Below are 27,905 nucleotides of genomic sequence, written 5' to 3'. Positions count from 1 at the left end.
CACTTCAGGCCACTACAGGTTTGGGGATTTTTATGTCCCTTCCCCTGCTGAGGAGGAACACAACTTCCAGGTTAGGACTGAAAAACATAAAGCTGCTTATTAAATGGCTTATGAGGCAGCTGGAGCTTCCAAATGCTTGGCTAGGGGAGGACCAGAGTGTGAGGAGCTGGCTCCATATGGAACCCATTTCCCTTCAGGACACATGTTCTTGCTAACACGAGCAAAAGCTCTGAGCCGAGGCAATGGCAGCTTAGCACTATCAACCCTTAGCGTTGCCGGAATGGGACACCTTGTGCGTAAAGATAGTGGTGACTGCTCCCCGACCATGTGGGCAACCGCCACACAGATGAAAAAAAAAAAGAAGCCAGGAGCAGTTCAGCTTCCCCCAACTCCCACTCCTGGCCCCAGCCCCTCTGTACAGGCGGGCCATCCCATCTGGGCCCTGATCTCCCAAACAAAAAAAATCCCAGTGTCATTGTACCGATTCGTTCCCAACAGCCTAAGTCGTGCCAACCCACAGCCACACCTATATGTATTTAAATGTACATGTGTAAATATAATTTACATATTTAATACCTAACCTCATTCAATCAGCTTTCCCACTCCTACCTAACCTCACTCATCTCCCACTACAACCCAGCTTATGCATTTTGCTCCACTGACACCAACCTACTCGCTTTACCTAGAGCTCATAACTCTTATTGTCAACTCCTTGCTCCCCTCCTCCTTCCTGCCTGGACCTCCCTCCCCCTTCCCATCTGACAGTCCACTACTCTCTCCATCCACAAAGCCCTATTAAAGTCATTATCTCCTCCAAGAAGACTTCCCTAGTTATCCTCTCATTCCCCCACCCTATTTGCCCTCCTTTTTTGTGTCATCTATTCAACTGGGTCTGTATCCTTTAAAGATTTTGATACTCATCCCCCCCCAGCTCCACAGCATTAATGTATTCATATCTTTATAGAGAAGCAGCATGGCGTAGAGGACAGAGCCCGGGCCTGGGAGTCACAAGGTCATGAGCTCTAACCACAGCTTCTCCACTTGTCTACTGTGTGTCTTTGGGCAAGTCAATTCACTTCTCTGTGCCTCAGTTCCCTCATCTGTAAAATGGGGATTGAGACAGTGAGCCTCATGTGGGACAGGAACTGTGTCCAACCCCATTTGGTTGTATCCATCCCAGTGCTTAGTACAGTGTCTAGCACATAGTAAGAGCTTAACAAATACCATAATAATAATTATTATTATTCTTATACTCTGCCTGTAATTTATTTTAATTTCTGTCTTCTCCACAATCAAACAATGGTACTTGAGCACTTACTGTGAGCAGAGCACTGTACTTAGCACTACATTACAAAAGAGATGGTAGACACATTTCTTGCCCACAGTGAGCTCACAGCCTAGAGAAGGAGACAGACATTAATATAAATAATAAAATGCATATGTATACATTAGTGTTCTGGGGCTGCAGGTGGGGTAACTACCAAGTGCTCCCAAAATACAAACGGTCAGTTCCTTGAGGGCAGGGATCTGCCTAGACTGTAATAATAATAATTACAGTATTTGTTAAGTACTTACTATGTGTGGGGAGAACAACCAATCTGTCACCAACACCTGCTGGTCTCACCTTCACAATATCGCCAAGATCCGCCCTTTCCTCTCAATCCAAACTGCTACCTTGCTGGTACAAACCCTCATGATATCCCGACTGGATTATTGTGTCAGCCTCCTCTCTGGTCTCCCTTCCTCCTCTCTCCCCCCGCTCCAGTCTATTCTTCATTCCGCTGCCCAGATCATCTTCCTTCAGAAATGCTTTGGGCATATCACTCCCCTCCTCAAAAACCTCCAGTGGTTGCCTATCAACCTTCGCATGAAACAAAAACTCCTCACTCTTGGCTTCAGAGCTCTCCATCACCTTGTCCCCTCCTACCTCGCCTCTCTTCTCCCTTTCTCCCACACTGTACACTCCGCTCCTCTGCCTTCTCACGGGAGGCATTATTCTGCCTTCTCTACCTTCTCACAGTCCCCCGTTCATGCCTATCCCGCCATCCACCACTGGCCCACGTCCTACCACTGTCCTGGAATGCCCTCCCTCCTCACATCTGCCAAACTCTCTTCCCCTCTTCAAAGCCCTATTGAGAGCTCATCTCCTCCAAGAGGTCTTCCCAGACTGAGCTCCCCTTTCCCTCTTTTTCCCCCTCCCTTCACCTCCCCCCATCCTCTGCTCTTCTCCCCCCGCCCCAGCACTGTGCTCATTTGTATATATTATTTATTACCCTATTTATTTTGTTAATGATGTGTATATCTCCTTGATTCTATTGATCTTGATGATGTTGTCTTGTTTCTGTTTTGTTCTGTTTTGCTTTGCTGTCTGTCTCCCCCGTTTAGACTGTGAGCCTGTCACTGGGCAGGAATTGTCTCTATCTGTAGCCAAACTGTACATTCCAAACACTTAGTACAGTGCTCTGCACATAGTAAGTGCTCAATAAATACTATTGAATGAATGAATGAATGAATGACGGTTGTCCCATGTGGGGTTCACAGTCTTAATCTCCATTTTACAGATGAGGGAACTGATGCACAGAGAAGTTAAGTGGCTTGCCCTAGGTCACACAGCAGACAATTGGCAGAGCCCAGATTAGAACCCACATCCACAGACTCCCAAGCCTGTGCTATTTCCAATGAGCCACTTTTTCCAAGCAGTCCCTGCCTCCTTTAAGGCAGTAACTGTGCTTTCTACTATACTATCTACTAATCAATCATTCAATTGCATTTATTGAGTATTTACTGTGTGCAGTGCACTTTACTAAGTACTTGGGAAAGTACAATTTAACAAGGTTGGTACACACATCCCTGCCCATCGAGCTTACAATATAGTAGCTTACAATCTATGATATCCCTGTTCTTCCTCCTGCTTCAGCTCTTTTCAAATACTTTTGTCTGTCTGTTTGCCCAATTTGATTGTAAATTTCCAGAAGGCAGGGGACACGGTTTTTGTTTCTATTTCACTCTCCCAAGTGATTAGAATGGGTGCTCAATTGACTGATCATCTGATTCTTTTGTATATGTAGGTTCACTTCCCAATCCCACCATTCTATACTTCACAACTCCTCCTCTCTCTGTTCCTTTCTACCCATCCCTACTCTGGGAAGTAGCTGGGCTGGGAGTAAGGAGACAGGGATTCTGGTCCTCTGCTCAGGCTCCTGATGCAGTATCACTGGGGGCAAGTCATTCAATAATAATGATGGTATTTGCATTTAACCTCTAGGCCCTCATTTTCCACAACTGTAAAATGGCAACAGTGAGCCCATCTCCTCCCTATCTCCCAGGGATTCATTCATTCATTCATTCATTCGTATTTATTGAGCGCTTACTATGTGCAGAACACTGTACTAAGTGCTTGGAATGTACAATTCGGCAACAGATAGAGACAATCCCTGTTCAATAACAGGCTCACAGTCTAAATGGGGAAGACAGACAGCAAAGCAAAACAGAACAAAACAAAACAAGTAGTCTGGCATAGATATCAAGAGAGATAGAGTCATAGATATATACACATCATTAACAACATAAATAGAGTAATAAATTATATATACAAATATGCACAGTGCCGTGGGGAGGGGAAGGGGGAAGAGCAGAGGGCGGGAGAACAGGGAATGAGGAGGGGAGGAGGAGCAGAGGGAAAGTGGGTGCTCAGTCTGGAGAGGTCTTCTGGAGGAGGTGAGCTCTCGGCAGGGTTTTGAAGAGGGGAAGAGAGTTGGTTTGGCAGATGTGAGGAGGGAGGGCATTCCAGGACAGCGGTAGGACGTGGGCCGGGGTCGATGGCGGGACAGGCGCGAATGAGGGACCGTGAGAAGGTGAGCGTCAGAGGAGCGGAGTGTACAGGGTGGGCAGTAGAAGGAGAGAAGGGAGGTGAGGTAGTAGGGGGCAAGGTGATGGAGAGCTTTGAAGCCAATAGTGAGGAGTTTTCGTTTCATGCGAAGGTTGATAGGCAACCAGTGGTGGTTTTTGAGGAGGGGAGTGACATGCCCAGAGTGTTTCTGTAGGAAGATGATCCGGGCAGCGGAATGAAGAATAGACTGGAGCGGAGAGAGACAGGAGGAAGGGAGATCAGAGAGGAGGCTGACACAATAATCCAGTCGGGCAGGTGTTGGTGACGGATAGGGATATTTGGCAGGATTCACAGAAAGCCCTCTAGGTGAATTTTATTGAGTGTTTACTTTATGCAGAGCATCATATAAGCAGGTGGGAGAGTACAATACAAGAGAGTTGGTAGATGCAATCCTGGCCCACAAGGAGCTTAAGAAGAAGGCTTCTATATAAAATCCATAGGGCCCTAAATCCAAGGCATTACTATTTTAGATGCACAGGGGAGAGGTTTTAGAGAGAAGTTAGAGTTCTCTCTACCACCGTCACTTGGACTTCCTCAGTCAAAACAACTGCCCCTATAAATAGTCATCATAACCATGGAACTTTCAGATGCTCCCTAAAGCAATCTTTCCCTTCTCTCTGGCTCTTTATATATTCCTTTCACATCCCATGAGTATCCCACCATCCTCCACTGCAGAGTGAGTGCCTGGCTGCCGTGGCAACAGCCATCCCAGCATCAGTCAATAAAACCGGCACGGGCCAGCTTGGAGCCAATTTGCGCAAAAGCCTTCCTAGTTATTCCTAAAAAGAACCAAGGAACCTCCCTCTTTTTGCTCACCACTCCCCCACACACAGTCCCCATCATGGATCCTCCCTCTCCACACCTCCCTGTAGGGACCCCATGGGACAGAACTAGGCCTGTGAATGGTCCATTGATGAAAGAATCTCTCTCGGTGGAATAGACCATCAGCAGGGAAGAGGCGGGGGGTGGGGGCGGTGGGCAGTGGGGAGAAAGGGATGAAAGCTTGCAAGGGACCAACTCTCTGATCTCTCCAGAGATCTTCTCACCCTGCATCCTTCTACCCAGCACCATAATGACTCAAAGAAAGTGCCCCCGAAGCCCATTCAGAATTTGGGGTGGACTGGGGAGAAGAGGGCAAAGGAAGTGGATCTAGAGAAGCCGGAGACCCAGTTAGGCAATCGGGGGGTGAGGGGAGGCAGAGGGTAAATTCAGACTACTGGCTCCTTCCACTTTTACAGCTGGGAAAGAGCTGGTGAACTGTTTTTTTCCCACCGCCAACCACCCGACAGGATGTGACCTGATTTGTGTCGTGCTTTTCCTGGCCTTGGCTAGGGTCCGGGACCCGCGGGCTTTAATGAACTCTCCTTGTTTTAATCAGGTTACAGAGCAGAGGGGAGGCTAGACAAGGGAGGGCTTGGGGGAGTGGGTGTGAGAGGGGCTGGGGGCTCAGTTTCGGAGCCCTCTGCTCTCCGACTTCTTAGGGTGACCTTGAAAGCTGGGGAGGACGAGGCAAGCGGGACGAAGACTGAATCTGGCCTTACCAGGCTGAAGGAGAGGAGCTGTGTCCCCCGACTCCCTGTGGGGACAAAGGAAGTCCTCCAATGGGACCTGGGACTGAGCTTTCCTAGTAGTAGTACTACTAATAGTATTTATTAAGTGCTTACTGTGTGCAGAGCACTGTACTAAACACTGGTGAGAATTACATGGATGGGAAATAAATTAAATTCCTGTCCCTCGTGGAGCTCACAAGGAAAGGGATGTGAAAGGGTCATTTGACTGAACCTACTGTCTGCAGGCTGGAGATACTTAAACCATCCATGGGAGTTGGAATTGGGCTATTTTTGAAGATGTCCAGGGAAGAAGACACCTTTCCAATGTCCCTAGGTGGTATAGCTTGCCCAGCTTGTATGGACAAGGCAGGTAAAGAGGTCCAGAACTTGAAGTAACCAGCTTTCCCACACTGGCCAGGCCAGCTGGGGGTCAGGATTAATTGTTGGTACTTACGGATCACTTTCCGAGTGTGGAACACTCGACTCGGGGCTTAGGGGAATACAACAGCATAGTCTAGTGGAAAGAGCAAGCGCCTAAGAATCAGAAAACTTGGGTTCATATTCCATCGCCATCACTTGCCTTGGATAAGTCATTTAACTTCTCCATAGTCCCGGTTTCCTCATCTGTAAAGTAGGTATCCACTACCTGTTCATCTTCCCACTTAGACTATGAGGACCATGTGGGTCAGCGACTGTATCCCATCTAATTATCTCACTTCTATCCCAGTGCTCAGTACAGTGCTAGGCACATAGTAAGTGCCTAATACCACAATTATTATTTTTATTATTATAACTATTATTAATAATAACCACATTCACTGTCCTTAGGGAACTCAGAGTTGAATGTAAGGATGATGCTTAGATCCAGGCCAGGGAACACCCCCACTCAGCTAAGGGGTTAATCAGGGTGGATCATGCTCTAGGGCACCCCCACTTTTCTGCCCCTCCTTAGAAGCCCACTCCTCTCCCTACCCCATCCACCCAGAATTTACCTATATCCATGGAGCTGCCCTCTGCCACCTCCATTCTGGGGTATGATGCCCTTCTTCTCTGTAAGGGTCCAAGGCTCTGGTTCCTGCTCCCCAGGACTCCTGGGTCCCTTGGGTGCTCTGTCTCTGCCTTGCTGCTAGGTGGCCCTAGATCAGCTTCTGTGAGCCTCCCCATCCCTGCTCCCACCCCGGGGGGCAGGCGGGAATGATGCCACAGGTTGGGGCTCCTTGAAAAGTGGTGCTCCCCCTCCCCCAACCCTGGCAAGAGTCAGAAGGACCTGGGTTCTAATCTCAGCTCTACCAATGGTCTACTGTGTGGCCTTGGGCAAGTCACTTCACTTCTCCGTGCCTCAGTTCCCTCATCTGTAAAATGGGGATTAAAACTTTGAGGCCTTTGTAGGACAGGGACTGTGTCCAACCCAATTACCTTGTAACTACCCCAGCACTTAGAACACTCACAATCACTCATCCTATCCTGACTGGATTACTGCATCAGCATCCTTTCTGATCTCCCAACCTCCTGTCTCTCCCCACTTCAGGCTATACTTCACTCTGCTGCCCGGATTATCTTTCTACAGAAATGTTCTGGGCATGTCTCCCTTCTCCTCAAAAATCTCCAGTGATTGCCTATCCACCTCTGCAACAAACAGAAACTCCTCACCATTAGCTTTAAAGCTCTCCATCACCTTGCCCACTCCTACCTCACCTTGCTTCTCTCCTTCTCCAACCCAGACCACTCACTTCACTCCTCTGGTGCTAATCTTCTCATTGTGCCTCGATCTCACCTGTGTTGCCTCCAACCCCTGGCCCATGTTGTACCTCTGGCCTGGAACGCCTTCCCTCCTCAAATCCGCCAATTATTCCTCCCCTCTTCAAAGCCTTACTGAAGGCACATCTCCTCCAAGGGGCCTTCCCAGACTAAGCTCCATTTCTCCTCATCTCCCACTCCTTTTGGCATCACCCTCACTCCCTTTGCTTTTCTTCCCTGACCCCGCCCCACAGCACTTATGTATAAATCTGTAATTTTATTTATTTATATTGATGCCTGTTTACTTGTACTGATGTCTGTCTCCCCCGGTCTAGACTATGAGCTTGTTGTGGGCAGGAATGGTCTCTCTTTATTGCTGTATTGTACTTTCCCAAGGGTTTAGTACAGCGCTCTGCACGCAGTAAGTGCTCAATAAATATAGTTGAATAAATGAGTGAATGAACGATTAAATCTCTGTTCTTCCTCCCTCTTAGCCACATCTAGGATAGGGTCTGTGTCCAATTTGATTATCTTGTATGTACCCTAATGTTCAGCTGAATAAATGCCACAATTCTTATAATAATAAAAGGACTGGCATGGGAGCTGGTTATAAAAGATGAAGTCCATTCTCTTGGGATAACCTTATATCTTCTACATTTTACAATTGGGGACACAATCTATCAATCAAATTTACTGAGCTTCTACTCTGGGTAGAGCATTGTACTATATGCTTGGGAGCCTATGATTAAGTTAGAAGACATGGTGTCTGCCAAGTCAAGGTACAGAAAAGTTAAAGAACTTTTCCCGTGGTCACCCGGCACTTCAGTGGAGGAATTAAGCCTGGGACCCAGAGCTTCTGCTGTTCAGTGTGTTTTTCCCTAGTTGACCCTGCATCCTTCTGTGATGCTAAATTCTGGCTACAACCTGGACAGATGCCCAGTTGGCCACCTCTTGAAAGGGGTAGGTAGCGGGGGATCAGGCTCAGGCCTCAGAGACTCAACACCCTCCACTCAAAGGGCTAGACTGCCTCCAACCTGGTTACCTTGTATCTACCCTACTGTTTAGACCCGTGCTTGGCACACAATAAGCACTTGATGCCATCATTATTATTATTCCCAACCCTGAACAACGAGAGAACTCCCTCTTCTGAGATTTACCTCTCTCTGTGCTGTTGGGCCCACCAAGGGACGAGAAGAAGACGATGGGATGTCTTCTTGTGTGGTCTAATGGAAGGAGCATGGGGCTGGTGGGGATCGGGAGATGTGGCTCTAGTCCCTACATGCTAATAATTATTAATTAATAATAATATCATAATTGTGATATTGGTTAAGTGCTTATTATATGCCAAGCACTGTACAAGATCATCACATGAGACATAGCCCCTCTTCTGCAAGAGGCTTACAGTCTAAGTAACAATGTCTGTCTCCCCCTCTAGACTAGAAGCTCATTGTGGGCAGGGAATGTGTCTGTTATATTGTTATACTGCATTCTCCCAAGTGCTTAATACAGTGCTCTCCACACAGTAAGTGCTCAATAAATTTGATTACCGAACTGACTGACTGCCACTAGTCTTCAGTGTAACTTTGTGCAAATTACTTAACCTCTGTGAGCCCCAGTTTCCTCATCTGTAAAATGGAAATAAGAATACCCGCCTCTCTCTACCTCTCAGGGATGCTAGAAGAATAAAATGAAATAATCGGGCCAAGAGTCCTTTGAAAAAAAGAAAGCTCTACTGCTTTTACTACTATTATATAGTCATTCTCAGTTGGTGTGGCTCACAGAGTCAGCCGGCAGCTGCCCTGGGGAAAAGCTGATTTCAATGTTACCTTCACCACCAGCTCTAGGGATGGGAAAGGAGGTGGGCGGGCGCGAACTTTTCACTCCCCTGGGGAAATCACCTGGAATTGGGTCTGAGCTCAGGGCTGGGAGCTAGGACTAGGTCAGGGGCAAAGGGCTTGGAGCTGGGGCAGGGGTTGAAGGTTGAGGCAGGGACTGAGTCTGGGTGTTAGAGCTTGGGGGTTGGGGCAGGAAAGGGGCTTGCCTAGGAGCTAAGGCTGGAGCTGTGGCTACAGAATGAAAGCCATCTGGATGGTGTCTGTTTGTAAGAGCTGGGACTGAGCACTTATCTGTCCACCCAAACTCCACCTCTTGATTGAGAGGAAGGGGTTGTCCTGGGCGGCAGAACTTTTTACATCTGCCGAACACTCACTGAGAGACCATGGGACACGGCACCTTCCTGGTCGGTTTCCTCCAAGGCTGTCAGCGTGGGGAAGGGGACTGAGAAACTCTGGTGCTGGGGATCGCATCCATACCTCTCGTCCCATGGCAGAGCTGAAGTATGGCCTGGAAGCCCCTCCCTCTTTCCTCCCTCTAATACAGATGTCAGGCAACCGGGTCTTCAATCTGGCTAATGATTGCACATCTGCAAGCACTTTGTCAGAATAAGAGTCCTGAAGGCTCTTTGACAAGGATAACCCACCAAGGAGCTATAGCAACAGGTGGACAGTGCTTTTATTCACCATAGTCCCTTCCACAAAGAAGGAGCCCAGAGGAGGAAGATGACTTGAAGGCCCAAAGACTGAAATGTGCTGGGTTTCATAGCCACGTGTGACCAAAGGAAGGAGAGAGAAAGATTCCTAGAATCAGGGAAAAATTGAAATCGTGAGGGATCAAGGTTTGATTAAACAGATGAGCAGGAGGAGGAGATGGTATCTCTCTCTCCTCTTCCTGCCTGCCTGAGCCACAAGCTGTATGCTGTGTTAGGGAGGCTTAGCTGAGAGCCCTCCAACCTCAGGACTCCTGGAATGTTCTCCTGGCTCTATTCCTAGGATGCTGTGTGTTTGGAGACAAACATTGAGAAGCAGCATGCCTAGTGGTTGGAGCACGGGCCTAGGAGTCAGAAGGACCTAGATTCTAATCCCAGCTCTGTCACTTTCATTCATTCAATCGTATTTATTGAGCACTTACTTTGTGCAAAGCACTCTACTAAGCACATGGGAGAGTACAATGTAACAATAAACAGACACGTCCCCTGGCCACAACAAACTTACAGTCTAGAGGGAGAGACAGGTATTAATATAAATAAATAAATTACAGATACGTACATAAATGCTGTGGGGTTGGGGGGACGATGAATAAAAGGAGCAAGTCAGGGCAATGCAGAAGGGAGCGGGAGAAGTGGAAAGGAAGCCTAGGTGAGGGAAGGCCTCCTGGAGGAGATGTGACTTTGACAAGCCTTTGAAGGAGGGGAGAGTAATTCTCTGTGCCAGCCACTTACCTGTCGGCGCCTCATTACCTCATCTGCACAATGGGGATTAAGACTGTGAGTCCCATGTGGGAGATGGATTGTGTCCAACCTTATGGGCTCGTATCTACTCCAGCACGTAGTACAGTGCCTGGCACATAGAAACCGCTTAATAAATACCATTAAAACAAACAAAATTTCTTCCTCTGGGTTCCAATTCCCCCCTCTGGAAAATCAGGAGGATGAATCCTAACCCCCGATGCACCTACCCAGAGAGACACAGAGGATGAGCTACAGGTGATGCCAAATCAGAAGAATCCCAATTTTTAAGTTTTGCCCCTCTTCTTCTTCGGGCTCAGAAACACCCCCAGGTTAAACAGCTACATCCTGCCCCAGCTGGGTTCCACATGTGCTCAATATGTGCGTTGCCACGGTAACTATTTCCGACACCCCAGCTGGGGGGTCCGCCTCCAATCAGTCTGGTCCTGGGCTTTACACGGCACCCGTGGCTCAGGATCAGCTTGGGCCAGGCCCTGCCCAGCTCGGTTGCTATAGCAATCGCCACATGCAAGAGAGAGACGCGTGGCAGACAGTGAGGAGAGATGCAAAACATGCATGTGTGAGAGTACGTGTATGTGTGTGCGCATGTGCACATGCTTGCCTCAGTGGGTCGGGGTGGATAGCGCTGACTAGGTAGCAGCCTAGGGGCTCGAGGGGGCAGACAATCTCCATAAAAGGAGCAGAGCAAGATGGATCAAATTCAAAGCAATCAAGCTCTGTGGCTTCTCCTCTCTCTTCTCCCCTTCTCCAACCCTATCCGGCTTGTGCCCTTTGCTCTGATTAGACAGCCCTACTCCTCAATTTTGCCAAGGACTCTTCCCTCATAACAAGTCATCATGGGGATCACTTCTAGAGCCTAGAATCCTGACCCAAGACTGAGCCAGACCATGTCCCTCTCCTTTTGCTCAACATTACCAAAATTCCATTTTCTTCAGTTAGCTGGGAGGTGGGGAGTCTAGTGGAAAGAGGAGAACAGCTACCACCCCCTTCTTTAACCACCTTGAGATTGAAATGTGTTTCCAGGTCTCCACTAATAATTAATGAGATTAAATGGAGTACTGGTTAAGTGCTCACTGTGTGCCAAGCACTGTACTATGCGCTGAGGTAGATCCAAGATCATCAGGACCCACATTAGGCTCACAATCTAAGTACCAGGGAAAGCAATATTGACCCCATTTTACAGATGAGACTACTGAGGCATGGAGAAGTTAAGTGATTTGCCCAAGGTCACACAGCAAAGTGGCAGATCCAGGATTGGAACCCAGGTCCTCTGACTCCCCAGCCCATCCTCTTTCCACTAGGCCATGGCTGCTCTTCGTGGGTCCCCCAGACCATAGGATGGACCCTTTCCCAGGAGTACGTGGGTCTGGGGTCCAATCCGTGGGCATCCTGGGCTGTGAGAATTCCCCCTGGACTTCAAGGGGTTGCCTAGAATTGGCCCTTCCGGGTCCCCGAGGCATGGAGAAATGAAGTGACTTGGCTTGGTGACAAAGAGGGTGAGGATGAGGGAGGGGGAGAAAGAGGAAGAAAGAAAGTTTCATTAACTATTAATCAATCAGTGGCATTTAACTTACTGTGTACAGAATACTATACTAAATGCTTGGGAGAATACAATAGAGTTAGTAGACACAATCCCTGCCCTCTATAAGGAAGGACAAACAGTAAAAGAAAATACAGATGGAGAAAGCAACTGAGAGCCAAGTCATGTCCACAAGTGCTGTGAGGGATAGGGTGTGGTTAAGTATCTAAGCATTCAGGAAGTGAGGATTCGGTGCATAGATGACACAGAATTGTGGGGCACTGAGATTTTTTCTATGGCATTCACTAAGTACTTACTGTGTGTCAGGCACTGTACTCCACTCTGGGCTAGATACGAGCTAATCAATTTGGACACAGTCCAAGTCCCACAAGGGACTCACAGTCTTAATCCCCATTTTACAGATGAGGTAACTGAGGCCCAGAGAGGGAAGAAAAGAAAAGGAAACGGGAAGAGAAAGGGAAGGAAGGAGGGGAGAGACGGAAAAATAAAGACTGAGAGTAGAAGCAGTGTAGGGTTCTTGAAGGACCTCACTGTTTGGACTAAAAGAGTGTCTTGAGAGGGCTGAGGCAAACCCAAACCCTTAGGGAAGGAATTCCACTCCCACCCCCACCCCTGCATTTGGCATCCTTAAAGGGGAATTCATGGCAGATCACAGCAGATCTTACCAATCTCCTGGAGACTTGGATCCCAGGAAGGAATCTCCCAATTCATGGGGTGGGTGGGCTCTTTTTGCTCTCTATCAGTTTCCTTTTGGCTAGGGACTCCCAATGGTGGTACCCTAGGAAATTGGGCAATTCCCCCAGAATGCCTCTCTCTCCATTCTCTTAGTGACCTGGTGTGTCCATACCACCCAGTCTCCTCCCTCCTCTCCAGCTCCTCAGGTAGCACCTACAACATCAGCCATTGGCCTCAGGCCCTTCACAGGTCCCGCTTGGGTGGGGCATTGGGGGTGCAAACAGCCCCCAAGAAGTGCTATCAGCCGACGGCAGAAAGTCTGTGGGAACAGGGAGGGAATGTTTGTCCCTTTTCTTGTGGAAGGGACCATTTTTGGCCCTTCTCTGTGCCCCACAGGCTGAGAACCTGGGGGCTGACTGTGGCCACATGACCTCACTCTCTCCAGGCACGGAACCCCAGTGTCCAGCACACATCTGGCAGGGTGGAGAACCCAGGCCCCACCCATCTTCCTTCCCTCTCCCCCAGTTGGTTCCCCCAAATGCCCCCACCACGCCCCAAACCCTGAGGACCTCCGCCTGCCTCTCCCACCACCCCCTCGGGGCACTTTTGATGCTCTCATTTCCAAATGCCATGAAAAGCATACTTGTTGGATTACACCGTTACACGGAACAGGCCAGACAATTAAGACCAAATAGGAAAAGAACCAACAGCTCGGCACCAGGCAAAACCTCCTCACTGTCAGGTTCCAGGCCCCCTCTTCAGCACCCCTGCCAGGATCAGAACAGGGACAAGAATCCTATTTGCCCCCAAGGACCAAGGAAAGATCCATTCCTCATGGGTCTGCTTCATGCTGTTTCCAAACAGACCCAAATGTCTAAATCATTTACAAATACGTGCAAAGCCCAAGGAAGTCTTCTAAATGCCTCTCCCTGTGGACACACATTTATTATGGGCAAATTGGAAGACTTCCCTGTTTCCTCCAAATCTAATGTGCACAAGAGTTTATTTTTATATGGTTTTCATTTCATTGATATCCACAAATGCTGCCAAATGTAACTCATTCCCTTTGCCTAATCCTCCAGTAGATACAGACTGTCTGTATGGGTCTGTATCGTCTCTCTAGCGGATTGGCAGCTCACCAAGGACAGGCACCCAGTCAGCAAAATTATAAGCTCTTTGAGGGCAGGGAATGTGCTCTGTTTATTGTTATATTGTAATAATAATAATAATAATGTTGGTATTTGTTAAGCGCTTACTATGTGCCGAGCACTGTTCTAAGCGCTGGGGTAGACATAGGGGAATCAGGTTGTCCCACGTGGGGCTCACAGTCTTAATCCCCCATTTTACAGATGAGGGAACTGAGGCACAGAGAAGTTAAGTGACTTGCCCACAGTCACACAGCCGACAAGTGGCAGAGCTGGGATTCGAACTCATGAGCCCTGACTCCAAAGCCCATGCTTTTTCCACTGAGCCACGCTGCTTCTCGTACTCTCCCCAGTGTTTAGTACAGTGCTTTGCACATAGTCAGCACTCAATAAATATGATTGAATGAATGAATGAGCCAATCAAATGCCCTTTCCCTAGCAGGTACCCCAAGCTGAATAGAGTTAATAATGTTAATAATGTTGGTATTTGTTAAGCGCTTACTATGTGCCAAGCACTGTTCTAAGCGCTGGGGTAGACATAGGGGAATCAGGTTGTCCCACGTGGGGCTCACAGTCTTAATCCCCATTTTACAGATGAGGGAACTGAGGCACGGAGAAGTTAAGTGACTTGCCCACAGTCACACAGCTGACAAGTGGCAGAGCTGGGATTCGAACTCATGAGCCCTGACTCCAAAGCCCGTGCTCTTTCCACTGAGCCACGCTGCTTCTCCAGCGTGCTGGAGAAGTTCTGCTCTCTGTAGAAGCTAGAGTTCTGCTCTCTGTAGAAGTTCTGGGCACGCCTGCTAAGCTATCTGAGACATCCCTGCTGAGCACCACTATAGGTCTGAGATGTGCTGAGTTTTCAAGACAGTCATGGATGTCATGTCTTATTTTGTCTTTAATCTCTTCCAAAGTGGCCCAGTCCACCCGAGCTTATTATCAGGAAAATTCAGTCCTGAAAATACTGGAATTTCTTAGAAAATATACTTCCCTAACATTGGTTTTAAAAGCACCATGGCCTAGTGGGGGTTAAAAGACTGGAGTTCTAATTCCGACTCTGCCACTTGCCTGCTGCGACACCTTAGGTGAGTCTCTTAATTTTTCTACATTTCAGTTTCCTCATCTGAAAAATGGAAATTAAATACCTGCTCTTCCTCCCCCCTTATACTGACTGAGCTCCAAGTAGAACAAGAACCATGTCCGATCCACAGGTATTGTATCTACCCCAGTGCTTAGCACATTGTAAGCACTTAAAATACTACAATTATTACTATTATTGGTGTAGATGGGGACTTTATGTGTTCCCCTCCTCCAAATAGAAGATACCGCTCATCTGAAATGAGATGGAAGCATGATTGTAGTCTGAGCGCTCCCTCCTCTCTCAGCTTCAGTTCATCCATTGGCAAACTCAAGTCCTCCTTCACATGAGCCTATTGCAAAGCAGTTTGTTGGCAGTTGGGCAGGGAAGCAGTGCAATCTGTGACTGGCTGGTGGCAGGTACCATCCTCGCTCACAGTGGGAAACTCTCTTCCGGGTCCTGTTTCGGGGAGAGGGGGAAGGGGGGAAGAAGGAAGAATGCCTGCCTTCACAGTCAGGTGTCAGGCCGCTATAGTCCTGGGGAGTGGTAATGTCACTCTGATCCGGAGACTCAAGTTCATGGGTTAAATATCCCAGCTCAGGGCACTAAACCAATTGCTGAAGATGAAGATGATGATGATGACAACAGCAATAATAATAATAACAATATTTGTTAAGCACTTACTATGTGCCAAGCACTATGTGCTAAGCACTGGGGTAGATACAAGACAATCAGATTGGACACAGCCCTTGTTACTCACGGTATCCACAGTCTAAGGGGAAGGGAGAACAGGTATTGTACATCCATTTTACAAATGAGGAAACTGGGGGACAAATCAGTCAGGGGTATTTATTGAATGCTTATTATGTGCAAAGCACTGTATTAGGCACTTGGGAGAGTACAACAGAAGTATTGGTAGACATGTTCTCTGCACATAGAAGTTAGTGATTTGCAAAGCAGGCAAGTGGCAGATCAGGGATTCATGGGCAGGAGTTCATAAGCAGCGTGGCCAAAGGATAGAGCATGGGCCTAGGAGTCAGAAGGACCTGTCTTCTAATCCCGGCTCTGTCATTGGTCTGCTGTGTGACTTTCTGGCCTCAGAACCTCATCTGTAAAATGGGGATTAAGATTGTGAGCCCCATGTGGGGCATGGACTGTGTCTAACCTGATTAGCTTGTATCTACCCCAGCACTTAATAGAGTGCCTGGCACATAAGTGCTTAACAAATACCATTTTAAAAAAAAATTAGGAAGAATTCACTAATCTGGACAAATTGGTAATAGGCTGGTGCCTGGTGGACCCTGAGGTAGCCTGCATCTGGTTCTGAGTGACTATTTAATTGCTCGGAGCTAATGAGGGCCTGCTTATAGTCAGCTAGGAGACTGTCAGGTAGATGCAGAGAAGCTTCCTTCACTTAAGTCCCCTCAGGCTCCACTCCAGGTTGGTAGGGCAACCCTGGCTTCTGGCCAGTAACCTTAGGGCCAGGGCCAGATTCTACTGCCTAAGGATGGGGCCAGCAGGGCCCTTTGCAGTGATCCCATTGATCAGCAACTGATTGTTGTAGAGATTTATAGCCCAGGAGAGAATCAGGTTGAATTCTTGTGCCTGCACCTCTGCTTTTTCTATCTCTTTCTGCTTCTCAGATTTGTTTATCTATCCCTGCCCGGCTTCCCCTCTAGTCTGTCAGCTCCTCGAGGGCAGGGGCCCTGAATAGTCTCCTGTCTCTGTAACTCCCACATTGTCCAGTACTCTGTGTGTGTGTGTGTGTGTGTGTGTGTGCACACGTGTGCCTATCCTGTTTCTTTCACAAGGCTGTCAGCCCATCAAAGGCAGAGACTGTCTTTTCTCCTTCTTTCTCCTTCATAGTTCCCAGGAAAAAGATCTTGTGCATCATGATCACTCAGGACACGCCGGGGTGAATAAATCTCATTCCTATTCAGTCTTGCTCCTTGAAGGGAGGAGGGATGAATGAACATCTTTGCCAGGGAGGCGCTTAATGTTGGTCCCTGACAGAGACAAGATAGCAAAGAACCCCTCTCTGCTTGTTCCAGGTCAGGAATGAATGATTAGCCGTGTGACCGTCCCAAACCCCATCTTGCTGCAAACCTTTAGTCATTCAGGCCTCTGAAAATCCTTTCATCAAATCCTTAAATAACATTAATTAGCGACTGCCCAGTTTGATGGAGATTATTAGCCCTATACCACTGTGGCAAACACATGAGGAAGTTATTATCCCAACACAACTGTAAATATAAAAATAGAGTGATACATACTTTCCTAGTTACAACACTGATGCTTTCTAATTTTTGATGGCTTCACCCAGCCAGTAACATTTGGTTCCCTTCCGTCCTTTCTGTGCCCTCTTTCTTCTGCATTTGCATTTGTTTGGAAAGAAAGCGGTTTTCACACAGACAATTCTGCTGCTTTTAATGGGAATGAAAGTGTCGGAGTTAAATGTGTATACACACCCGGCATTTTCACCCGCCCACAACCACAGATCTCAGGCCTGTCAGCCGGATTCAGAATGGAAAGAAGTGGTGTAGAGATGTGCAAAGAGAGAGGCAGACAGACCCATCAACAGAGGTGAAGCAGGTGCAGAAGCAAGACTCCCCCACCACCACCCAAGTAACCCTCTTGTCCGGGCAAGTGATGGGAGTTGGGGGCAAGATTTGTGGTGGGGGTCCTGGTGGGATTTGTACCCTCTGATGCAGCAGACTGAGGCAGAGTCCGCTCTGCCTTCTTTACCAGCAAGAACAAATTCAGCTTTGCAAAAAGCAAGTGGCCTTCCAGCCAGGTTGCTGGGTGATTATCTAGCAGGCTGGTTTCATCCAAATTCCTCCCCAGTCAGTGAGGAATTCAAGCTAAGAACAGCAACCAGGTGAACCGGTACCTTTTTGCAAGGCTGAGTGATGGGCATGAGTTGGAAGCTTTCACCAAACAGAACTGAGCTGGCTGAGATGGCAATTCAACCGGAACCTGGTTTGGCAATGGGATATCCTGACGGGGAAACCTTTTGTCGAAAGGAAGAGTTTATCTCCTTTCCCCATTGCTCCACTCCCGGGACAGACTTCTCAATCTTGACTCACCTAGGCTGTGGAGGTCATCATCAGAGGGGCTGCAGTGGTCCTCAAGGGCAAAGCTGTCCAAGGAGGCAGAGTTGGGGTCCTCGTCTGCCTGCAGCCTGTGGGACAGAGAGAAACCAGTGGTGACCTTTGGAAACCCCAGAGGTGCGGGCTCACAGTCAAACTTGGAGGGAGTAGGACCTAATGTCCATTTTACAGACGAGGAAATTAAGGTACACAGAAGTTAAGTGACTTGCCCAAGGTCACACAGCAGACAAGTGGCTGAGCCTGGAGTAGAATCTAGATCCTCTGACTCCCAGGCCCATACTCTTTCCACTAGGCCACACTGTTTCCCTGTAGCTGGCGAACTTGGGCAAAGACCCCCACATATGCTTTTCAGTGTTCTGCACGCCTGCTCGCTTTCCCACTTGTTGCACTCCGTGCCCAGAGGGAACACTCCCGACAGGGTTGAGAGAGTGTGACTGGCGCTGGGCAAGTCACTAGCACTAGAATCAACTCCTGAAATTCATCCATCATTCTTGATGGTAGACTCAAGAAGCAGTAAGGCCTAGTGAATACAGCATGGGTCTGGCAGTCAGAAAGACCTGGGTTCCAATCCTGGCTCTGCCACTTGTCTGCTATGTAACCTTGGGCAAGTCTCTTAACCTCTCTGGGCCTCAGCTACCTCATCTGTAAAATGGGAATTGAGACTGTGAGCCCCAAGTGGGACAGGGACTGTGATCAACCTAATTAGCTTGTATCTACCCCAGAGCTTAATACAGTGCCTGACACCTTACCAATACCATTTAAAAAATACATCATCATTAGCACCTGATATTGGCTGAGTTGTTGAACAAACTTTTGTAAACTCTTGGGCCATCTTTACAGCTCCAGATAAACCTGCCTCTTCAACCCAGGAAAGGTTGGCAGAGAGTTTGGGGCACTAATAATAATAATAATAGTTGTTGTTAAGCACTTAGCATATGCCAAGCACTGTCCTAAATGGTGGGGTAGACACAAGACAATCAGGTTGGACACAGTCTATGTTCCACATAAGGCTTACACTGTAAGAGAGAGTGGGCAGGCAATGTGTCTACCAAATCTGTTTGTATCGTACACTTACAAGTGATTCATACAGTATTCTGCACACAATAAAAGTGTTCAATAAATACCACTGTTGATGATGATGATGATAATGAAGATGATGATGATGGGTATTTCATCCCCATTTTACAGAAGAGGAAATTGAGGCAGAGAAATGAAGTGATTTGCCCAAGGTCTCACAGCAGAAAAGTGTCACAGCAGGACAGGCCGCAGAGTCCCTGACTGACTTGCTGACTGATTCCACCCACCAGGGATTTCTGCTTTTCCCTAACCTTCTCCAAACCCATCAAGGCTCCCAATACAGCCCACCCCCCTAGAACACAGAGGGCACTTTCAAGACAAATCCTACAGTAAGGAAATCTTATATTATGGGTCACAGACCTGCAAGCAGCATGGCCTAGTGGAAAGAGCACGGGCTTGGGAGTCAGACAACCCGGGTTCTAATCTCAGCTTGGGCACTCGCCTACTGTGTGACCTTGGAAAAGTCACTAACTTCTCTATGCCTCAGTTTCCTCACTTGTAATATGGAGATTCATTACCTTCTATTTAGACTGGGAACCCCATGTGGACAGGAACTGTATCCAACCCGATTACCTTATATCTACCTTCCTGCTTAATACAGTACTTGCCACAGCGTACATGTACGTATCTGTGATTTATTTATTTATTTATATTAATGTCTGTCTCCCCCTCTAGACCGTAAGCTTATTACGCTCAGGGAATGTGTCTGTTTACTGTTATATTTTACTTTCCCAAGCGCTTAGTACAGTATTTTGCACAGAGTAAGTGCTTAATAAATATGATTGAATGAATGAATGAATGGTGAGCACTTAAAACATTCTACAGTTCTTAATTCTAGACCTGAAGCAATGCTACCCAAGGCGGGTGACCTGGCATACAACTGTCTCTTCCAACATCAGGTTCTATTCCGAGCAAGAGCCAACTTGGGAAGAAAGCCCCAAATTCCCCCAGGGCGTTTCTCCCCAGAGCAGAAGAACCCATGGCTTGTATGCCCCTCGACCATCCTCCTCTGACCCCAGGCCCACCAGGTCTCCCCTGTGGTTGAGTTCACGCCCTGAGGGAGGCCCAAGTTGCCAGGCGTCGGGCAGAGCCCACCCTGGCTGCTGGCCCTGGTGGCTCTGGCGCAAGTCCCATCCGGGCAGGGCCGGCTGTGGAAGCTGCAGGAAGCGAGGTGGCTTTGGGCTCTGGCCTGAGTGGTGCACAGCCTGCCGAACACAACACAACCCTGCAATTTGCCCCAGAACAAAAGGCTGCCAGCATTTTATTGTGGGTAGTGAAGCTGCCCTCCTCCCTCCCTCTGTCGCCAGCTAAATGGACCCTTGGAACCATGGCTGGGGTGATGGGGCGGATGGGTAGGCAGAATGTGGTGGGGGGGTGTGCGTGCGTGTGTTTTCTTTTGGCGGGGGGAAGAGTGTTCTTTGCTATCCCTTCCTAGAATGGGAAAAGGGTCATGGGACAGGCTCCTCTATGGCCACCCTATTTGTCTCTCTACTGCTTTCTTTTCCAATACTTCCTCAACTCAGACTGACCTCCTGATCCCTGTCCTCTTAGCAGCTGCTCTCCCTGGGGGCAGAAGCTCTTGGCTTCCAAAAAGCCCTCCCAGATATGGGTTGGGTTGCCCCACTTAGATGACCGACCCACTTGCTCTTCCAATACATGGAAGCCCCTGTTTTTGTTTATTTATTTTTTTTAAAAGGTCTATTCAACTGCACGTTCATTTTTTTTACTTTGACGACTATATTTGTAAATGTTTTTATGTCTGTCTTCTCCAATAGGGTATAATCAATCTGTCAATCAATCAGTGTTATATATTGAGCCCTTACTGCCTGCAGAGCACTATACTAAATGCTTGGAAGAGTACAATTCAATGGAGTTGGTTGGTAAACAAGTTTCCTGACCACAGGGAGCTTGATTAGATTGTAAGCCCGTCGATGGGCAGGGATTGTCTCTATCTGCTGCCGAATTGTACATTCCAAGTGCTTAGTTCAGTGCTCTGCATATAGTAAGCGCTCAATAAATACTATTGAATGAATCAAAGGAGCTTGCAGTCTAGGCAGGGAGACAGGTATTAAAATAAATGATGGATAAGGACATAAATGCTGTAGGGCTGGGGATGGGAGGAATATCAACTATGGGCAGGGAGAGAATCAATTGTTACATATTTCCCAGTGGGGGCTCAGATGCTATTTCATAGAGAAGCAGCACGGCCTAGTGGCAAGAGCATGGGCTTGGGAGTTAGATGATGAGGGTCTAATCCCGGCTCTGCACTTGTCAGTTGTGTGACCTTGGGTAAGTCACTTACCTTCTCTATGTCTCAATTACCTAGTCTGTAAAATGGGGATTAAGACTGTGAGCCCCATGGGGAACAACCTGATTATCTTGCATCTACCCTAGTGCTTAGAATAGTGCTTGGCACACAGCAAGTGCTTAACAAATGCCCTCACTGATGTGAGGGCAGCGCTGCCCTGCAGGGGAATGGACAGGTTGACCTCTTGAAGCCCTGGCAGCCTGGGGAATCTCTGGTTGGCTGCTCCATATGCTCTTGAGGAGGGCCGGTTCAGAGATGCCAGGTTGTAAGGGACAGATTTCCACGAAAGTTGGAGATCTGGCACTCCTGGAAAGCAGATGGGCCTTCTGGGGAATGTGGGCCAGCAACATGAACCATCCAAAGTCCCGTGGTGTCAGCAGAGAGTCAGCCCTCCCTCCTTCCTCTCCCCGCTATTGTGTCCCTGGCACTTCCCACCTGCCCACGCTTCTGGGCCTCCTGGGTGCCTTGGGTTCGGCTGGGCCAAGGCCCTGTGGTCTCTGGGCTTTGCCGTCTCCCAACCCCCCTGGGTGGGGATGATCCCGGGCTGTGAGATCTGGCCAGTAATAATCAGGGCGTTGGCCTGATTGAGTGGCAGACTACACCGGTGGGGTGCTTTAGTAGCGGCCCTTCTCCGGGCAGGGTCAGTGATCGGGTCCAGAGCCGAGAAGCAGGCAGCTGAAGCTCTGAGTGCAAATTCTGAACATTGCTCACTGCCACCCACACAGATTCTCTAACCTTCAAGCACTGATGCATGCCAAATGCCCTCCCTGTAAAGCCCCTCCCCCTCTTTGGATCCCACAGTGACCCACCCCTCCACCTTTCTCCAATCTCCCCAGCTCCACCCCTCCATATCCCTTCTGAGGGATTTATGCAAGATAGGCCTTGTCTCTTTGGCTGATGAGTCTCTCTTTATAGTGCCTGGCTGAACATCTGATTGGCTTTCATCTCTGGATTTTGGGGTCATTTTCTGTCTTTGCTTATGGTTCTCCCTGTGAAATTTTCACCTTCTTGGGGTCAGGTGGACCTTGCCTCAGTGGGCCTAGGGACAGCCATGGGAAGGAGATGGGCAAACTTACTCAGTGAAGGGGGTAAAAAGAGGCTGTAAAGTCCTCTGAGGTCCCTCAGAGCCTCTAGGCAGCAGAACCGTCTGGACTGAACCAGGCAGTGGTTAGAATAGGGGCTCTCCTGCTGCCCAGCCCCCCAAAGCATCCAGCCCCCAGGCCTGGGGACAGAGCAGTCCTGAACAGGCTAACTGGGGACAAGGGATTTGTGGCCTCTCTAGCTAGGGTGATGGAAGTCTGCCTCCTCCAGGCAGCCCTCCCTCATCCTGTTTAAGCTGCTCTGTCTCTTCCTCAAAAGGTCAATCAATCAATCGTATTTATTGAATGCTTTTTTTATGATATTTGTTAAGTGCTTATTATGTTTCAGGCACTATACTAAGTCCTGGGGTAGATACAAGGTAATCAGGATGCACAGAGTCCCACATGGGGCTCACAGCCTTAATCCCCATTTTACAGAAGAGATAATTGAGGCACAGAAAAGTTAATTGACTTGTCCTAGGCCACACAGCAGACCAAGTGGCAGACAAGTGGCAGAACCAGGGTTAGAACCCAGGTCTTTTGGACTCCCAGGCTTGCCCTCTATCCACTAGGCCACATGCTTACTGTGTGCAGAGCATTGTATTAAGCGCTTGGAGTTGGTAGACATATTCCCTGGCCCGGGAAAGGACCACCTCTCTTCATTTAGTCGCTACTGACTCCACTAAGCAGAGAGATGGCATAGTGGATAGACCATGGGCCTGGGAATCAGAAGATCATGGGTTCTAATCCCAGTTCTACCACCTGTCTGCTGTGTGATCTCGGACAAGTCACTTAACTTCTCTGTGCCTCAGTTACCTCATCTGTAAAATGAGGATCAAGACTGTGAGCCCCATGTGGGACAGGGACTGTGTTCAATCTGATTTTCTTGTATCCACCCCACCGTTTAGTACAGTGGCTAGCACATACTAAGTGCTTAATAAATACCGTAATTATTCCAGCACTTAGAACAGTGCTTGGCACATAGTAAGTGCTTAACAAATAACGACATTATTATTATTATTATCTCCACCAGTAGAGCAGGCAAGGAATCAGGACCTCAGGCAAGGAAACAGGTGACGACACGTGAAGAACAGAATGAAACAATATGAGACAGAGAGCAAGGTGGCTGAGGCAGGTGGTTGTTAGGCTGGGTATATTTGGGATATGGTAAGTGCTTAGTACAGTGCTTGGCACACTGTAAAAGCTCCATAAATATGACTGAATGATTGAAGGGGAGCCTCCCCAACCCCTACCTCAACCCCGCTGTGCACCACCCGCACCAGTTCACTCAGCCTCTGAGTCTGATGGCCCTGCCTAGGGGGGCCCCTACCCAGGGAGTTTGAGTTGAAGCTCAAGCCATTGAGCTTTGGACCCACAGCAGGCCTTCTTGGACCCACCTGCACCCCAGGGGGCGACTCACCCGACTGCCCAAACACTGCCCCAGGGTGAGCTGGAGGTTTCTCCCTTCCTGACCCCCACTGGCCCAGGCCTCTCCTGCTCAGGGCCGGGAGCCTCCCTTATCCGCGTCAGAGCTCTGAGCAAGGGCATAGCAGGGCGGTCTGCGTTGAGTGGCGGGGGGAATACCTTGTGGACTTAGAGGGTGGGGCCTTCTGGTCCCTGACTGGTGAAATCTGAGGGGGACAGCGGGAAAGAAGATCCTGAGCTGGCAAACAGAGAAAGAAGGGTAATCTCTTTAAAAAGTGACCCTGCTCATCTGTGGAGCCTGGGTTACAGGTTGCCCACCTGGGGACAGGAGATGGACAAGATGGTGCAGTCAGTCCCAGGAGAAAAGTGTTTGGAAGGCACCCACCTCTGAACAGCTGCCCCAGCCCTGCTCCCCCACAGTCCTCCCTCTCCTCCCCCTCCCCACCCAGCCCCGCAGACCTCAGGCTTGGGCTAACTCCATCTAGAAGTCCCTGGTAATGGGTCTTCTGCGCTTAGTGATGCTCTGTGCAACATTGTGAAGGGGTGAGGTTGGAGGCAGCCCAGAGGGGTTGGTGCTCTCAGAGAAGAAAGCCCCCCCTCTGGCCCCTCAGCTCACAGGAAGGCTGACCCTGACCCTGCTGCTCCATCCCAGCTCCCCATCACCTGAGCCACCCCGCCACCAACTCACCTGTACTGGAAGGGGGCCACCGTGGCCGTGACCGGGTGGCTCTGGGAGGGGGCTGACGAGAAGCTGATGGCTCCAGAGGCAGGGACAGGGCCTCTACTCCTTGCCAGGCTGCCACTGGTTGACCAGGAAACTCCCAGGTCCTCCGGCTGACCTCTGTCCTCAGGCCCCGGAGGCCTGGGCCTCCCCGGGATGGACCAGTTCCCCTCCTTCCGGTCTCTTCCTGGGCTGTCCTGAGGTTTTCGGACAGCCACCAGGCCTTCAGGAGTCATTGGACGGATGGCATCACCTTGGGGGCTGGATCGAGAGGAGCCCCTCACTGGGATCTGGGGAGACCAGATTCCCTCAGAGGCTCTCTCTGAGCACTTCTTCCTGCTTCCGCCACCGCGGCCCTCTCCGCTCTTCTTGGCCCCACCTGTACCCCTGGGGACCACTCGCCGGACAGACCAAGGGCTGCCCCGGGGGGAGCTGTGAGGGCCTTCGCTGACCTCCTCCTTCTTGCCCTCACCCGGCCCCGGTCTCTCCTGCCCGGGGCTGGGGGCCTCCCTCGGGCCTGCCAGAACTCTGGGGGAGCCCTGGCCCCTGCTGGCCTTGGGGGAAGATGAGGCGGCGCCTCCTGCCGCTTTCGCCAACCGTGGGGTGGGTCCAGGAGTCAGGCCGCTAGGTCGTGGGCGCAACCTAGGTGAGCCCGCCGGGGGTTGGAGCTTGCTCTGGGAGCTGCTGGCCCGAGGCACAGGGATGGAGGAGGCGGCATAGTGGGGGCGGGATCCAGCGTCCACATTGGCTGCTCCATGCATCATCATCAGCAGGGCCGCCGCTGGGACCAGACCAGGGCCAGGCCCGACAGTCCTGCTGGGAGACAACATAAGCGAGATCAACCTTTGCCCCGGCAACCGTCACCAGCAAACCATCCCTGGCAGTCTCCACCCCACAATCAGTCCGTTCATCCTCTGCGTGACACAGGGCCAAAACAGGGCTCCATTCCCTCATCCTGAAGCTGGTCGGCACAGAGTCGAAGGGAAGGCTTTCTTCCCAGTCTGGTTTGACATATATGTTCCCTCTGGACTGTAAGCTCATTGTGGGAAGCAGCATGGTCTAGTGGACAGAGCACATGCCTGGGAGTCATATGGACCTAGGTTCTAATCCCAGCTCTAACACCAACTATTCTGGGTAGGGATTGTCTCTATCTGTTGCCGAATTGTACTTTCCGAGCACTCAGTACAGTGCTCTGCACACAGTAAACGCTCAATAAATACGATTGAATGAATAAATGAATGAAAAGTGCCTGGCACATAGTAAATGCTTAACAAATGCCACAATAGATGTGGGCAGTTTGTCTACAAACTCTGTTGTATTATATTTTCCCAAGGACTTAGTGTAGTTTTCTGTATGCAGTAGGTGCTCACTAAATCCCATCGATTGATTGGTTTTTGCATCCCAACACTAGCTATGGTGGTTCAGGGAATGGCGCCCAAATGGCAACGACTCACGTCCAGCCAATGGACCTCAGGGACACCCCCCCCCGCAACCTCCACCTCTGCTGCAAGCGAAAGGCAGTATAGCCAAGTGAAAGTCGGAGTCCTGGGCTGCACTTGGGTCTCTCCCTGTCCCATCGGGTGATACTGGATCAGTTATCCCAGTTTCCCCAGCTGGAAAATGGACGGAAGATCCTCTTCCCCGAGGATCGGAGTGAGGCGTGGTAACGATAGCAGTAGCGATGGTATTCGTTGAATGCCTGAGTGTAATGCACTGTATTAAATGCTTGAGAAAAAATATCAGAATCTCAAGAGCTAGCTGCTTGCTCAAAAGGAGCTTACAGTCTAATAGGGGACACTGACATAAAAATATTTACACTCGTTGAAATCAGGGTAAGGCTGTCTTTCTAATCAGCCTTCTGGACTCTTGACCAATGAGCATCTTCCAGCTTTCTGGATGATGATGACTGTGGTATTTATTAAGCCACGCTGCAGCGATGCTTAGTGGAAAGAGCCCGGGCTCGGGAGTCAAAGGTCATGGGTTCTAATCCCGACTCTGCCACTTGTCAGCCGTGTGACTTTGGGCAGGTCACAACTTCTCTGTGCCTCAATTACCTCATCTGTAAAATGGGGATTAAGACTGTGAGCCCCATGTGGGACAACCTGATTACCCTGTACTTACCCCAGCGCTTAGAAAAGTGACTGGCACATAGTAAGCGCTTAACAAATACCATCATCGTCATCATTAAGCACTTACTATGTGCCAAGCACTGTACTAAGTGCTGGGGGAGGAGCCGGGGAAAAACAAGCTAATTGGGTTAGACACAATCCCACATCAGGTTCACAGTCTTAATCCCTATTTTACAGATGAGGAACTGAGGCCCAGAGAAGTGAAGTGATTGGCCCACGGTCACATAGCTGACAAGTGGCAGAGCTGGAATTAGAACCCATGACTTTATGACTCCCAGACCCATGCTCTATCCACTAGACTATGCTACTGGAGGCGAGAAATGGGAATTGGAAATGCTCAGGCTTTGGCAGGGTCAGATTGGTTTGGTACTCAGAACACCAAGTCACAAAGGGCTACTGGTGGCTGAAAGCAGAGCAATTTCTCCTAGCCCATAACCACCTGCTGCCCCATAATAATAATAATTATAATTATGTTGGTGTTCGTTAAGCGCTTACTATGTGCAGAGCACTGTTCTAAGTGCCGGGGTTGATAAAGGGTAATCAGGTGGTCCCACGTGAGGCTCACAGTTAATCCCCATTTTCCAGATGAGGTAACTGAGGCCCAGAGAAGTGAAGTGACTTGCCCACAGTCACACAGCTGACAAGTGGCAGAGCGGAGATTCGAAGCCATGACCTCTGACTCCCAAGCCCGGGCTCTTTCCACTGAGCCACACTGCTTCCCATGAAGCTGGTACACAGGATGTGGGGTGGCCATGGTAGAAAAACACAGAAGCGGAATTGTCCTCCCATGTCACCCTCCCGCTCTGTGAGGCTCGGCCCTCCCCCCGGCTCTGCACCCTCAGTCTCACAGTTGCTGTCGGAAAACAGACTTGCCAGCCAGCTGGTCGCTCCCTCTGCCCCCCACTCCCTGCCACCGAGACAGGGCTCAGAGCCAGCCAGCAGGCATGAACTAGCAGGGATGGGCCACTGAGCCCAGTGCAGATCAGTCTAGAGTGTAAGCTTCGTTATGGGCAGGAAATGTGTCCGTTTACTGCTGTATCGTACTCTCCCAAGCACTTAGTAGAGTGCTCTGCACACAGTAAATGCTCAATAAATATGACTGAATGAATGAATTATGGGATGAGGGAGTACCAGGGGA

General features: G+C 49.4%; 1 protein-coding gene across 1 annotated transcript in view; it reads right to left on the bottom strand.

Annotated features, from left to right (window-relative positions):
* NAV1 (neuron navigator 1) overlaps positions 1-27,905 on the bottom strand; it is a 313,376-nt gene that overhangs the window by 211,815 nt on the left and 73,656 nt on the right. Inside the window, 2 exon segments of the mRNA XM_029069967.2 lie at positions 18,005-18,099; positions 24,606-25,454. Of these exon segments, the coding sequence (XP_028925800.1) occupies positions 18,005-18,099; positions 24,606-25,405 (895 nt within the window). The 5' untranslated portion in view covers positions 25,406-25,454.

The sequence above is a fragment of the Ornithorhynchus anatinus genome, chromosome 7 (genome assembly GCF_004115215.2).
Source record: "Ornithorhynchus anatinus isolate Pmale09 chromosome 7, mOrnAna1.pri.v4, whole genome shotgun sequence".
NCBI lineage: Eukaryota > Metazoa > Chordata > Mammalia > Monotremata > Ornithorhynchidae > Ornithorhynchus > Ornithorhynchus anatinus.
The sequence above is the reverse complement of the archived record's forward strand: the minus strand, read 5'-3'. Positions and strand labels throughout refer to the sequence as shown.